This window comes from Ursus arctos, unplaced genomic scaffold, assembly GCF_023065955.2.
Source record: "Ursus arctos isolate Adak ecotype North America unplaced genomic scaffold, UrsArc2.0 scaffold_19, whole genome shotgun sequence".
Taxonomy (NCBI): domain Eukaryota; kingdom Metazoa; phylum Chordata; class Mammalia; order Carnivora; family Ursidae; genus Ursus; species Ursus arctos.
This window is the reverse complement of record NW_026622863.1, coordinates 36046981-36061705: the sequence shown is the minus strand read 5'-3', so window position 1 is coordinate 36061705 and position 14725 is coordinate 36046981. Positions and strand designations below refer to the sequence as shown.

The 14725-nt window shown below is 51.5% G+C and overlaps 1 protein-coding gene across 1 annotated transcript in view; it reads right to left on the bottom strand.

Annotated features, from left to right (window-relative positions):
• Window positions 1-12663, bottom strand: part of ATP2C2 (ATPase secretory pathway Ca2+ transporting 2) — a 60223-nt gene extending 47560 nt beyond the window's left edge. Inside the window, exon 1 of the mRNA XM_026490733.4 lies at window positions 12485-12663. Coding sequence (XP_026346518.1) covers window positions 12485-12583 — 99 coding nt within the window. The 5' untranslated portion in view covers window positions 12584-12663. The remainder of the gene's footprint in view (window positions 1-12484) is intronic.
• Between the last annotated feature and the right edge of the window lie 2062 nt (window positions 12664-14725).

Here is a 14725-nt window from a genome sequence, read left to right as displayed (position 1 = left end):
ACACTTACAGAGTTAGACCCCAGTGATTGCTTCCCTGTTGAAAGGGCTTAGACATTTATTTCTTCAAAATATTTGTCCAGGGGTGCCTGGGTGGAGCAGTCGTTAAGCGTCTGCCTTCGGCTCAGGGCGTGATCCCAGCGTTCTGGGATCAAGCCCCACATCAGGCTTCTCCGCTAGGAGCCTGCTTCTTCTTCCTCTCCCACTCCCCCTGCTTGTGTTCCCTCTCTCACTGGCTGTCTCTGTCAAATAAATAAATAAAATCTTAAAAAAAAAAAAAAGATATTTGTCCAAAACCTTCCCCGTGCCTCCATTTCCCCCTCTGGAAAGTGAGGGTTTTAATAGCAGAGACTCATAAGCTTCCGGGGGGCCAAAAGAAAATCAGACAGAGAGCCTGAGCGCAGCATCTGGTCCCTGAGAAGCATAAGTGAACAGAAACCATGCGAGTGTGCCAAACATTACACGGGACACACGTACAGAAAACATTACTCTTTATCAGAAATGCAAATGCAACTGGGTATCTGGGCAAATCTGGCAGCACTGGGAAGGAAGAAGTCAAGAGACACTCATGCCCCAGGTGGCAGAGTCGTGATGGGGACACTTCACTCTAGAAAGGAGACAGGCAGGGGTGCAATTCGGAGTTGGAGGGGGGAGCTCAGGAGCTGTGAGAAAACCAGCCTTGAAGAAGGTACAGGAGTGAGTTCCCCGGGAGCGGAGAGGGGACCGCCTGGGCTCTGGAAGAAAAGGCGGGAAGGTGCCAAGCAGAGGAAATGGTCCAGTTGGGGAACCCCAAGTGCTGTGAAATAGTGACAGAGTGGGGCTCTGACGGGTTTCAGAGGGAAGGATGGAGCCAGAGAGGAAGTCAAGGGCCCAGGGAGCCACACGTTCCTGACTCTTCAAGAATTTCACAGTATGGGTGGATGCAGTCACTGGGCTCAAGGCGCTTGGAGAGGAAGAATGTAAGGGTCACAGTAACCCAAGAACAATCAGGCAGCCAGGGTCATTTGGGGGTGACATTTGAGATGAGGGGCAAATGACCCAACTCCATGCAAATGCTTCCTTCTTTCTCAGACTTCTGCAACGGCCTCTCCTAAGGCATGTATCTGTGAATTACTGGGTTATACATTAGCCTGTGGTCCTTAACACATTGTCCTCAGGCCAGCATCAGCCGGAACGTGTTCGAAAGGCAGATTCTCAGGCCCCACCCTAGATCTAATGGATCAAAAGCTCTGGGCATGGATCCTGCCCTCTGTGCTTTAATGAGTTCTCCAGGGGACTGCAACACACTCCAAAATTGGAGAACCACTGGGATCTTGTAAATACATTGCTGTGGCCTATCCCCAGGCCAACTAAGGAGTGGGGCTCAGCCAGCAGGAGTCCAAAAAGCCCCAGGTGATTCTAATACGCAGCCAGAGCTGAGATGAGGATACATAGCTGGGAGATGCACTCACAGGGCACTCCTATAGAGTCTGGTTTTAAGGGGCCGCCATCTTGGAGATCGAAGGCCATGGCCAATGGACCGAGCACGAGGTTGGGAGAGCTGGGCTGAGAGATGTAGAATCAGTTCAAGCAGGGAGGGTTCCTTCTGCTTCCTGGGGGAGGGGTGAGGATGAAACCTGAGGCAGCAGGTGCCCCCACATCCTTCTAGAAGTTGGGCAGACAAGAGAAGGAGATGCCCAAGGAAAGCGTGGCTGAGAACAGCTAACAGGTCATGAGGATAAAATATCACCCTAGCACAAGACATAACACAATAATGCAGCAGACAGAACAGCTAACAGTCTGATATCAGACATCCTGCCCAGCATTCGACATCCACAATGCCATTAAATCACCCTGCAGCCCTTTGAGGTGGGTCCACTTTTCATCCCCATCCCACAGATGAAGAGATGGCTAAACTGGCCGCCTCCTGGACCAGCAATTTGTCGCTTCATAAAACACGAGGAAACATCTTGGCAGGAATTGTGCTGAGCAGAGGACAGAAGGGAGGAGGCACATAGAGAAACATGACTTTCTGGAACCCCTAAGGGGAGTAGGGGCAGAGGTTGGTGGGAACAGGGGAGAAGCTGAGCCTGAATGACGCCCCCCAAGAGACGCCTCCGTTCTGATCCCTGGAGCCTGTGACCATGTGGCCTCACATAGCAAATGGGACTCTGCAGGTGTCATTAAGGAGGTCTTGAGCTGGGGAGGTGACGGTGGATGATCTGGGTGGGCCCCAGGTGCTCACAGGGTGCTTGTAAGATGGAGGCAGGGGGTGGAGAGGAGATGTGAGGACAGAAGCAGGGCGTGGGGGGGGGGGGTGACAGGATTCCCAGTGCTGAAGGTGGAGGAAGGTCCACGAGGCAAGGAATGTGAACCACCTTCAGAAGCTGGAAAAAGGCAAGGTAACAGATTCGTCCTGGAACCCCCAGAAGGAATGCAGCCCTGCTGACACCTTGATTTTAACCCAGTGAGACCCGTGTCAGACTTCTGACCTCCAGGACTGCAAGACGATGAACTTGTGCTGTTTAAGCCACCAGGTTTGTGGTCACTTGTTACAGCCGCCCAAAGACCCTGACGCACCAGCCACCATGGGCCCGACAACGAAACCATCGTCTGAGCTCCCAGACTCCCTGTTCTCCCCACAGCCAGCACGTCGCGGATCTGCCTGTCCACCTCCCACACCAACCGGCAGCCTCACGGAGGAGCGGCCGCTCATACCCAGCGTACTCCCAACCGAAGGCACAGTGCTGCAAACAAAAGGTGCTCAAAAACATTTGTGGGAGGGAGGGAGGCGGGGAGGGAAGAAGGGGCACACAGCAGAGCAGCGTGGAAGGTCTCCATACCCCCAGACGCCGGGAGCCACGCCAGATCCAGGACAGGAGGGAGGGCTGCCAAGGACAAGAGCCTGTGCGGACGGCTAAGGGGGCAGCAGCTGGAAGGTACAGTCATGCGTTACAGAATGCGGGGCTTCGCCTTGGTGGTGGCCGAGCAAATGCCCTGTGCCGTGGCCAGTGCCACCGGCCTGAGCCTGTGCTGAGTCTCCCCTCTTCAAGTGAGCCCTCGTTGGTCCCCTCATCCACTCCCCACCTTCTCATGGTATGCGAGAACCTCAGGAAAGCAGACACAGTCCCTGCCCTAAAACGAGAAACTACACAGCAAGGTGGTTTGAAAGAATAATCAGAACAATTAGGAAGAAGAGAAACCGTAAAAGTATGAGAAGAAATCACGGACTATGTTGTTTTGTTTTGTTTTAAATCTCAGCATGAAAAGGACTTTCTGAGCACCAGACAAAGGCAGATGCCATGAAGGAAAAACCTGATGAATTCACTGCACCACAACAGGGTTGTCTTCTGGGAAGCGTGCTACAAGGTCCGAGGACAAACGCCACGCTGGGGAAAGTGCCGGCGGTTCCTAACGCGGACGATGACTAATTCCGTGCACAAAGAGCTCCGACTCATGAAGCAGCAAAAGACCACCAGCTCATGTTTTTAAAAAATGGACGAAGGTTATTAACTAAGGGTTCCCAGCAAGGAGGCGATAACTTTGAAATGTAAAAAGAGCATCGAACCCCTGAAAACCGAGTGCGTCTGAGAACGGCCCGAGCGTGCCAGCCTTCGCCTGTCTCCTGGGGCAGGTGCAAGTCTAGCACGTGGTGCTGGGGGCAGAGCTTTCAGAAGGCAATTTGGCAGCATCAGGGTCTAAAACTGCCCAGTTCTAGCAATCTCTGTTTTGGACTTACTAACTGCAGGGTAGTACCTGTTCGAAATCGTCCACGGCAATCCTGTCTACAGCAGCCGACTACTGGAAACCCCCGTGGCCATGAAACACTGTGCTGCCATCAAATCAGACCGTGAAAGCTTTTTATTTACCTGTATGGGAAATCTGAAACACGTACTGAAGTATAAGCTACACACGGTTGCATGCGCAAATATTAAGTGTGCACCTGGGTGCCTTCCTGCATACGTGGGCACCTGAGCGACCCCCACGCCGACGCAGGGGAGAAGCTCTTTGGCACCCGGAAGGCTGCCCCATGCCCACTCTCCGTCAATGGCCCCTTGGAAGATGAGTCTTATCCACGTGGACTTACTCTATTTTGGAACACCAGAGAAATAAATATAAACCATACAAATGTCCTCTTGTGTCTGTCTCCTCGTACCCAGTGTTACCGCAGCGAGATTCACCTGAGTTGCTCCGTGAACAACCGTGATGAAAAACCGTAATCCATCCTCTCTTGTTGCCCTGTCCCATTTCAAGTATCCCACTGATCCAATATGCCACAATTCACTTAACTATCTGCATGTGGTTGGGCATTTCGGTTGTGGCTCGTTTGGTCTATTATCCATGACACTTCCACCAACAGTCGTGTGCAGGTCTGCAAGCAGGCGCAAGCCCTCGTTTCTCCCAGGTGGGATGCTGGGTCATTGGCACACGTGCCTGGAGTGATTCTGGACACTGCCAGGCAATTGTCCCAAGTGGTGGTCCCATTAACAAGAAAAGCAGCAAAGGTGCATGATACCGTGAGTACTAAGTGAGCCTACAGATCATGCAAAGGGAAAGGAAACCAGGGCTGGTTGCCTTTGGGGCTGGGAAGGGGGTGGCTAGAAGACAGGGCAGCCAGAGACTCCGAAGGTACTCCCGTTTGCATCTTCTTGAATCTTGAGTCACCAGTTTGAATGGCTGATTCAAAGGGGGAATGGCGGTGCAGACCAAGCGTGGGGGGCAGAGCCTGTGCAGGAGGGGAGGGGGCTTCCTAGTGGAAGGAGTGCTGGAGAATCCAAGATCACACAGACGCTCAGGCAGGTGGGGAGGACAAGCCCCCTGGGATGCACAGAGCAAAGGCTGGCTCACATGGGGACGCTCACATCGGGGAGAAGGGAGGCAGGCAACCCCACGGGGCCTGCCCAGGACTCTTTCATGTTAAGGGGAAACAGTCCTGAATGAGCAAACTGGGTGGAGGGAGTGCTGTCTGCCCAAGGACTCACTGATCTGGGCTCTCTTCTACCTCCCCCAGCTGCCAACTGTGCAACCCTCCACCAGGCCCTTGACGTCCCTGAGGCTGTCTCCTCTGTAAGACGGGAATCATCACATCCCCACACCCTGGACTGCGGAGGCAGGGCTCTTAAATTCCAGCCTCAGGTCAACCTGGGTTCCAGATGCATTTTCCAGTCCCTGAAATTCTATCTAGGCAGTGTTTGCGATCTGTGTGTGGGGGATGGCGGTGTGACCCCACCCAACGAAACACTACCCATAGGACAGAACAAGACACACGGAGCACGCATCTTTTGTGGCCATTGGATGGCCAATGTGGTCAGGGACCCGATGAGGAGATGCCTGAGCGAGGTGGTGGCCAACGTGACCGGGGGCCACCAGGAAGGGGAGGAGACTGGGTACATGCAGGGCAATTGTGCAATAAGTAAACATACCACCACTCTCACTGGGGAAGGGAGTGATGGATCTAGAAAGAGCTGGCACCAACCTTGTGGTAGCCACTGGATTGGATGGAATCGATGCATATATTTATAGTACGCACACACACAGAGAGCTATAAACGCGGATCTCACAGTGTGCACACACATACACACACCCCACCCCCTGGGAGGGCCCAGCAGCCACAAACCGCAGGAGCATGAGGACACACTGAGTTTTATCAGAGCTTGATTTATAACGACTGTTCTTCTACTAAAAAGAGCCAAGACTCCTGGGAGAAATGCCTGCTTCCGGGGTTGGGGCAGGGAAACGATCAAATGAGCCCAGACTTTCTTGTGATGCCAGGAAGCAGGGACATGCTCAGGGACATGCTGGGGGCGCTCATCTCTGGCAAGTGGGAAGAAAATCCAGAAGACACAGTGGAAGCTCCTATTCGCCATTTCTGGGACATCAAAATAAAAACAGTTAACAAATGTTGGCACACTTCTTTAAACAGGAACTCATGAGTTCACGGTAAGATGGACGAACGAATGAATGCATGAATGGATGGAGGAATGAGCACACGGAGGGGCAGCTCTCCCTCCTCCCAGAACACCAAGGAAGAAAGGAGCGAGCAACGGAACTAGAAGATGGGCAAGTAATCGATCCGGACGGGGACCATCCACGGACGCTAGAACCACAGAAACAGGGTACTGACACAGCCTTCACATGACTCTCTGTGAAACACTTACTAACTACAACGGGGAGGTCGGTAACTTTACGCAAGAGAAAGCTGAGCGGGAGGAGTTGGGAGAACTCTGGCACCCAGTACACATTGGCTGCCCGGGGTCCCAATTCCCGGGACAGCTGTGTAACCCCGGGCAACCTGCTGCACTCCCCAAACCTCAGATTTCCGCAGGGATTTTTTTTTTTTTTTAAGGATTCAAAATAACATGGTGCACCCATAGATGTTCACTGGAACATTCTTCTAAAAATTAAAAAAGAGGAAACCATCTAAATGCCCATCGGTAGGGGCTGGGTTACATAGAAACCCCTATGTAGCCAGTGAAGAAGAATGTTCTCTATCTGTATATACTGCAGGGGCATGGAGAGGCTGGAGAGGTTGCAGATGGTGTGCACAGTATGATTTTATGTCTGTTTTCTTAAAGAGACACTATGTAATTGTATGTAAATAATAATTACTGAGATCGGGGGCTACCCTAAATGCTTTGCTCATACTGAATCATTCCCTTCCACAATGGATCACTGCAGTGAATACCCCGTTGTACAGAAAACCAAGGAATTTGCTGGGGGAGGGGGGCTCACCACCGGCAAGTGGCAGAGGAGAATTTGCACGCAGGTAGCCTGGGCTGCCGGTGTCAGTGGTCAGGTGTCAGCCTCTCAGGAACCGCATAGCAAAAGGGGCCAGGAACCCCAAGCAAACAGTCATCTGATTACTGCAAACTGATTAGACATGAACAGTACTTCCCTCCACCCCCCACCGAGGAGCAAAGTGGGAGCAAACAAGTGCCCAGTGGAGGAGGAATCCCCTCTTGTGCACATTTTTATTGTGGCTTATGAAGAAAAAAAAAGTTTAGAAAGGAAAAAGAGGGAGGGAAGGAAAGAAAAATATGTATAGTTCCTGGTTCATAAAAGATAGTCAAAGAATAGCAACTAATATTAGCATATTTCAATGATCAAGGAAGGCAAAACTATCAGTCACATTGCAACGCTGGAATGTGGGGGAGGGAGGGACAGAGAGAGGGACAGCTGCAGGAAGGGGATTCCTGAAACTGAAGAATGAGACTCTGCAGAATCCCCCTGGTCAGATACCTCCCAGATCAGAGGAGGGAGGCCAGCTTGGCTTGGAGAAATCTGTAGTAGCTTGAGTACAAGTCTCAGCAACCCAAAGCCCTGCCACCTCCTCCAGGAAGTCTCCCTGGATTACACTTAGCAGTAAAGTCTTTACTGCAGCAGTAAAGTCCCCACCACTCCCCCACACACAGGCTGTGTCCAGTCCCTGTTTTACATGTGTTTTCCTTCATGGGGCTTATCCCCCTCTGTAATTCTATACATACTACTAAAATTATTTGAGAACTATGTGTCTATCCCACCAGACTGTAAGCTCCACTCAGTAGGGTCAGTGTTTTACTCACTACTTCATCTCCAGTGCCTCCAAAAGGGTCTGGCAAACAGGAGGATGACTGTCCAAGGAATGAAGAAGCTAATTGTTCAGAGCAGTGGTTCTCAAACCCAAGTGAGCATCAGACCCACCCGAGGGCTTGTTAAGACTCAGAATGCTGGTACCAGACTGTGTCTAGAGAAAAGCTAATCTACAGAAAGAATGGACAAAAGCAGGGGACAGCCAGAAGAATAGTCTGTGTGGGGGCTGAAGTGGGGGAGAGCAAACAGGAAGAACTTGTTAGCATATCTGACTACTGACTTTATGCCCAGTGACCCCCAGCAGGGCCAGTCCCACGGGCGTGCTCAGAAGGCCGTGTGCTTCACGCAAGGCCCTGCTGTCGTCCTCTTGAAATTCTTGGTCTTCCTTTTGCACTGGGGCCCGCACATGATGGAGCCGGTCCTGCCCCCACCACTGAGCTCTTCTCTGGGCACAGGGCTGCACGCGCAGCCCAAGTCAGACAACAAGACAGTGACAGATTCTTAATAAAAATTACTGTCACTTTTTGAACTAAGCATCGCACCGAGAGTTTTAATAAAAACTATCACTTTTTGGATGAGGCATATGCAAAGGATTTTACACAATTCTCATTTATTCTTTTTTAACGACTACATTCACCGAAGGAAGGCAGACAGTGAGCCAAGAAGCGTGCGGAACACTTGCACTGACCACCTCATCCATCTGCTCCACAGAAAGCCAGCGACCCCCGCGATCAAGAATCACATGTTCTACCGACTGAGCCAGTCAGGAGCCCCTAGACTCTCTTCTAATCAATAGAACACGGCAGAAGTGATAGGATGTCACTTCCAAGGTCGGGTTATAAGAAGCCTGTGGCTTCTAGGCTTTTATGGATGCCTTCTCAATCTCTCTTGGATCATTCGCTCTTGGGGAAGCCAGCCGCTGAGCCATGAGGCAGCTCTGTAAACGGGCCCATAGAGTCAGGGTCCAAGGCCTGCAAACAACCGTAAGAATGAGTTTGGAAGTGAATCCTTCCCCCCTTCCACACCATGAGCCTTCAGATGAAACCACAGCCCCAGCCAACAGCTGGACAACAACCTCATGAGAGACCAGAACCAGGAGCTTCCAGCTGAGCTGCACCCAGAGTTCTGACGAAGAGAAACCACGAGATGAGCATTTGTTGTTTCAAGCCACTGCATTTTGGAGTAATTGGTTACACAGCAACAGATAACCAATATAACCATTCGACATCAGTGGCTGAGTTCTAAAAAAAAATCACTAGTCATGTCAAAATTCAGTTGCGACATTTGTACTTTATGATTTTACTATAAACTTAGTTTGATTTCTTGAGCTGCGTTGTACGCACACAGCTACATTTATTCCAGGTTTTATGTTTATACTTCTTGAAGTCACCTTTTGATACAAACAATTTAAGACACCACTGGAAGGTTGCCGTATGTTGCTTCAGGAAGAAGTCCTATCTTGCTGTATTTTGAGAAACACGAAGGATGTGTGTGTGTCTCAGAAGTCCGTCCTGTGCACTGTCTTCCGGCAACCCAGGTGTGATCTCTTGGAAATGCAAATCTGATTGTGTCTGTTTTGTTTATTGCTTTCCTAATGTTTGGTGCATCTGTGAATGAGTGAATGATTGTCATGACCTGATTTAAACCCTCCAATAGTTCCCCGCTGCTCTAGGGATAAAGCCCAAATTCTTCATGGTGGCCCAGAGGCTTTTCGTGGTTCACCTCTGCAACCTCATCCTTCTCACAGCCACCCCTGCCCCTCACCCCCTCTGCCCAGAATGGCCATGACTTCTGTCCCTCTCCCAGCACGCTCCTCCTGGTCTTTGCCACTCTTAGGAATCTTAAACATCCCTCCCCCTCCCGGCTGTTGCATACCTGCCGGTAAACAGTCAGCCGTGCTCTGAAGTTTGGTACCCATCTCTGCCCACCAGCAGAGCGGGGAGTGTGCGCATCTCCTTCTACACCCCACCCCTGCCGTGCAGCATGGGCCTGACACGCAGCAGATGCTCCGTGAATCTGGGCTGAATGAATGGGTGACCACGCCATGAGTCTGCTGGAACCCCATCTTCCCCTTGGAGAGCCCCAGGAGGATGAATCAGTTCACAACCAGGAAGGCAGCACGGGGTGGAGCCGCACCAGACTTGGTTAAGAGATGGCAGCTCTGAGGGTCAAAGATAACTTCCCTGGAGTTGGCACCGAGTCATCGGGAAGCAGGAATTTCTGGTCCAACATTCTCCTCACCCACCATTCAGGTTAACACAGAGAAGGTTTACTCCAGTAGTTGAATTAAGAGGACCTCTCAAACCCCCTCCTTGTCGTGACACTGGAAATACGGCAAGAACGAGGCATCTTCAGAGCCCTGAGCACTCTGCTTAGAATCAGCCTCTGATGCCGCTAACTGGGTCCTCCCTGGCCCCCGCCTCGACCACGTGTCCCCTGCCTGGCCACTCTGCTTTCTTGTTCCCATGATATCCCAGAGCCCTGGATCTCCGATTCAACATCTCTTGGTTTCTCCATCACGTGGGGGCCTCCCCCACGAACTGTGTTTTGTACACCGCTGTACCCTTACGCCTGGCCCCACCTATGAGCCTCCATGTCCTCATCTGTCATATGATTAAAATAAAACTGACCTCGGCACAGAGAGACCCAAAAGAAGACACAGCAAGTTCTCGGTAATAATTAGTATCATAAGTGAGGTGGCTGGGCAAAGTGGCGGGGGGTTCGGGGGCTGCCCAGAACAACGCATTCAACAAATGCTCCTCAAAGACAGTGACGACTCTTGCAGAAATGACCGCCGTGAGCACATTTGCTTCTTTTTCCATTCTTCTTGGCAAAAAAAGGTTCAAACGGGGGGAAGTAAGTGTGAGAACAAAGGAGGATCAGTCTCTGAGTTGAGCTGGTGGGAAACAGTTCGCTTCCCCCCCATCACACCCCCAGCTCCTTTCATGCAATCTCCTGGGCTTGCCCCAGGAGCCTTCCGAGACAGGACATTTTCTCACCCAGGCTTTGCTGCCTGCGACCTGGGTCCCCCCTCTCCCCCCCACTCCCCATGGCCACGTCATCCACCATGCACCCTTCAGGGTGCTTCCGAGAACATCTAGGTCCACGACCAAGTGGGTGAGCCACCCACATACCTACAGGCGGGCTGAAGGCCTGTCATTCCCTTGAGGACCCCTCGGAAAAGATCTGGAGGAATGAAGTCCACTTTGGTGCAGAGGTCAAATTCACCCCAGCATCTCTGGTCATGTTACATCACCCTCACACCGGGCACACCTGGACACCTGAACATCTTATTAAATCTAATCATAATCAACTACACATCAGGGGTGCTTGAAAAAGACCCAGCTTGACGAAAAAAACAAAAGTCAGAAAGAAAGACCAACAAAAAGTAACGTAGAAAAGGCAACAGTATTGGCAAACTGACTTCAAACTCCTTTAGCAGAACTCAGGGCATGACATGCAGGTAGAGAAATCAATCTCAGAAAGACAATCAACCTCTACACCCAATCCGTCTTGAACCCACACGTCACTTCAGAAACAGAGGATGTGAGAACTGCTAGTTACACAGCCCTGTGGTCCTATCACCCTAGTCCCAGAATTCTGCTAACCTTCAGATATAAAACCCTATTTTTTTTTAACGCACAAATATTTAGGAATCATACCACCAAACCGTTTTGACTAATTTTCCTCCCAAAGAACGACAACAAATAGTTTAAATCAAGTTTTTTTTCCCATCTGATCTTTTCCATTAAAAAGTAAATTTAACTGGGGGGGGGGGGAGGCACCTGGGTGGCTCAGTCGTTAAGCGTCTGCCTTCGGCTTAGGGCATGAGCCCAGGGTCCTGGGATCAAGCCCCGCATCAGGCTCCCTGCTCAGTGGGAAGCCTGCTTCTTCCTCTCCCACTCCCCCTTCTTGTGTTCCCTCTCTAGCTGGCTGTCTGTCTCTCTCTGTCAAATAAATAAATAATATCTAAAAAAAAAAAAAAAGTAAATTTAACTGGGAGGCTTCCCTTCCCCAGACGGCCATGGCAAGGCTGTATTCTCCTGGGCTCGCCCAAAGCACTCTTTCGGGAATTTTATTTTTGAATGACTGATTAGGCTGAAAAGAAAAAACGTGCCATGTCCCCGAGATGCTTTTGCAGGAATTCAGTGCTCTCTGCTCTCATATCCTGCAAGATGCAAAGCTTGTACTCTTACAAAGCTACGAAGAAAGTCGCCGGGTCATCCACTGACTGACCCTGGCTTCACCAAGTGGAAGAGCTTTTTTGGACAGCTTTTTCATTTCAGCCGCTGAAAAACTCCTCGCCCCAACCCTCCCACACCTGGGGCCTGATAATCCTGTTGATTTCTCCTAGAGGGTCCCCTGGAAGTTGCAAAGTCAACATACAAACCTAAGTGCTTTCCAAAACTGTTCAAGATGTAGGAAGCAAAGCTGGGAGGCCTGGCTGCTCTTTACCCGATTTCCACCATTATTACTATTATTGCTAAAGCATTTTCCCCAGGCGTTTCTGGTTTTGCGCTTTTTTTTTTTTTTACATCACTTTAATTTTTTGTTTTTTTCCAATTCAAGTAACTTAAAAAAAAAAAAAAATCCATACAGCAGCCTGAGTGCGGAGACCTAGGAATTTAAATTCTCTGGGGTCAGAGAAACGTAGGTGAAGTTCCTAGCTGTGTCGTTTGCTAGCTGGGTGCGTCTTAAGGGACACATGAAACCTCTCTCTGCCTCAGTATCAAATCCACAAAATGGGCTGTCCTAAGAGGTTAAATGGCGCGAGCCCAGCTCAGGGCAGAAACGCGAGCTGGCGTTGCTAGGAAGACGGCTTCTTTCTAGAGCCAGGGGCAGGAGGGCGAGTTGCTGGAGTGCAGCCCGCAGCCCGCGGACGGGGTCTTGGGGGAGGGTGGGGTGCTGTGGGGCGGAGGGGCAGGTCGCCCAAACTCACCAAGATTTCCAACTCGCTCCTCTCCAGCGGCTCGTACAGGTGGCCCGCGCCCGAGAAGGCGAGTTTCTGCAGGAACTGAGAGAAGCGTCTTTCGACCATCGTGACCAGGCGGAGCCCCCTAACTCGGCCTCCCGTCCGCCGACAGCCGCTCCTGCCCGCGTCCCTCGGTCCCTAGCGTGGCCGGGACTGGCTGCGCGCGCCCAAACCTCCAGGGCCAGGCCTGGGTTACCAGGTAGCCGCCTACCTGCCCGGCGCAGGTGGGGCCCCGCCCCCGGGGCGGAGCGGAGCGGCCTGCCCGGCTGCACCCGGCGCACCTGGCCCCGCCCCGGGGGCGGGCAACGGGCTTCGCTGCGGAGTCTCAGAGCTCGGGCTGTTTCCCAATCTTGCCCAATCCTAAGAATCACCTGGAGCGAGGGGTGGGGTGGAAGTGGGCGAGCGGACGCTTGTTGAAAATGCGGATTCCCGGACCTCGCCTTACCCTGTGTCACTGGGTCTGGAGCCGGTCGGGGAGCTGGACTGTAACGAACTCGCGGTGGTTCTCAGGAGGGCAGCGGAGTGCGGTCAATCCTAAGGCGCTGGGAGCGCCGCCGACAGGCGCTGAGTCACACTCCTACCGATGCTGTGCGGCTCCGGACGAGCCACGTGGCCCCTCGGAGCCGCGGTTCCTTGCCTGTAATTGAAGACTAAGATCTCACCCCCAGGGAGGGCCCTGGGAGTGCATCTCAGGATGGGGAGGAGAGCTTGAGGCCCCCACCCCCTGTGGGTTCCGTGTGGGTCTTGGATGATCTCTGAGCCCTTCATTCTCCTTTCCAGAATGGACTCCTGCACTTGCTAACCATGGGACCTCGGCCAGGCGTCTTACATTTTCTGGGTCTTAATTTACGGATCTGTAAAATACCCACCCTGATAGCACTTCTTTCCTAGTGAAATGGAGGGTATGTTGGTGGTATCATTATCATCACAGGGAAGTTGCCGGACTCAACTGGCTCCCAGAGTAGATGCGTGAATGTGCCTCCAAGTGGATGTCTGGAAACTGTAAGGGGCTTTGGCTCCACGTGGTACTGGAATCCATAACAAGACCCGCCACTTAGTAAGGAGGTGGCTTTGGGGAAGGCTGTGCCTCGCTGTATCTCAGTTTCCTTACCTATAGAGTGGGCTTCTTAACTATAACAACTATAGGATGTGACATGGGTGTTTGTCCATTAAATTGTGCTGCCCTTTTTGAGCAAATATATGCCACCTACCTCAACTCCCCACTGTGTGTCTACCTCAGCTATGTTCCAACAGACAGGTGGTTCTGCTGGCCCTTCTTGTTTCTCCTGCCTCTGTCCCTTGACTGAAAGAAAATGGGCTACCAGCATCATGCGGCGTGGCTCCACCAGTTTCAACAAAGGCCTAAGAATAGAAAAAGCAAAATTCTGGCACAAGTCAGTCCAGATTTTAATCTCAGCCTTGTTCCTTCCAAATGCATAGCCTTGGGCACCTTTCTTCACTTCTCTCCACCTCAGTTTACTCATCCACAAAATGGGTGGCACTACCTACCCCTGAGTAGGGTGCCAGCAGGAAACAGGTGGCACCTTCAAACTGAGTGATTTGTGGAGAGTTTGGTAACCTACTTACAAAGGTGTGGGCAGGGTGCAGAGAAACATGAAGGGATTGTGCAGCTGCCCAAGATTAGCAACAGTGAGAGATCGCTACCATCCAAAGCCTGGAAGGCAACAGGAGGAAGCAGTTACCCTGAGAAGGTAGCTGTATGGAGCTGAGAACTTCAGTGGAGGGAAACAGAATGGAAGCCACAGATGCAGACTCTTGGGCTGAGAATCCAAAGAAGAAGGCAAGAGGGTGGAGAGAGGGTTTGGGGGAGCAAAGGGGAGACACACGGAACCAACCGCACAGTCCTGTAATGTTTGCATAGGTAGACTGCCTAATAGTACTATCTAGTCCCTGACATAGTAGGTCCTAGGAAATTTTATTACTAATATAAAAGATACATGGGAACTCAGCTCATTTATTTCTCAGGTCCTTTCCAACTGGCATTCCAAGATTTTGAGATACTACTGGATCCAGGGAGGAAAAATACCTTGTTGGCATAGAACTTCATGTTCTCCCAAGGGTGTCAATCAGGCGTGGTTGCTCCAGGGGGTACAGCCTCCATGAGCAGGGAGTGATGTGTTGGCCAGGTGCCTTTCCCTTTAAGCCCAACCTCTTGGATCCCATCACAGTGGCCTCTGCTCCAGCTCA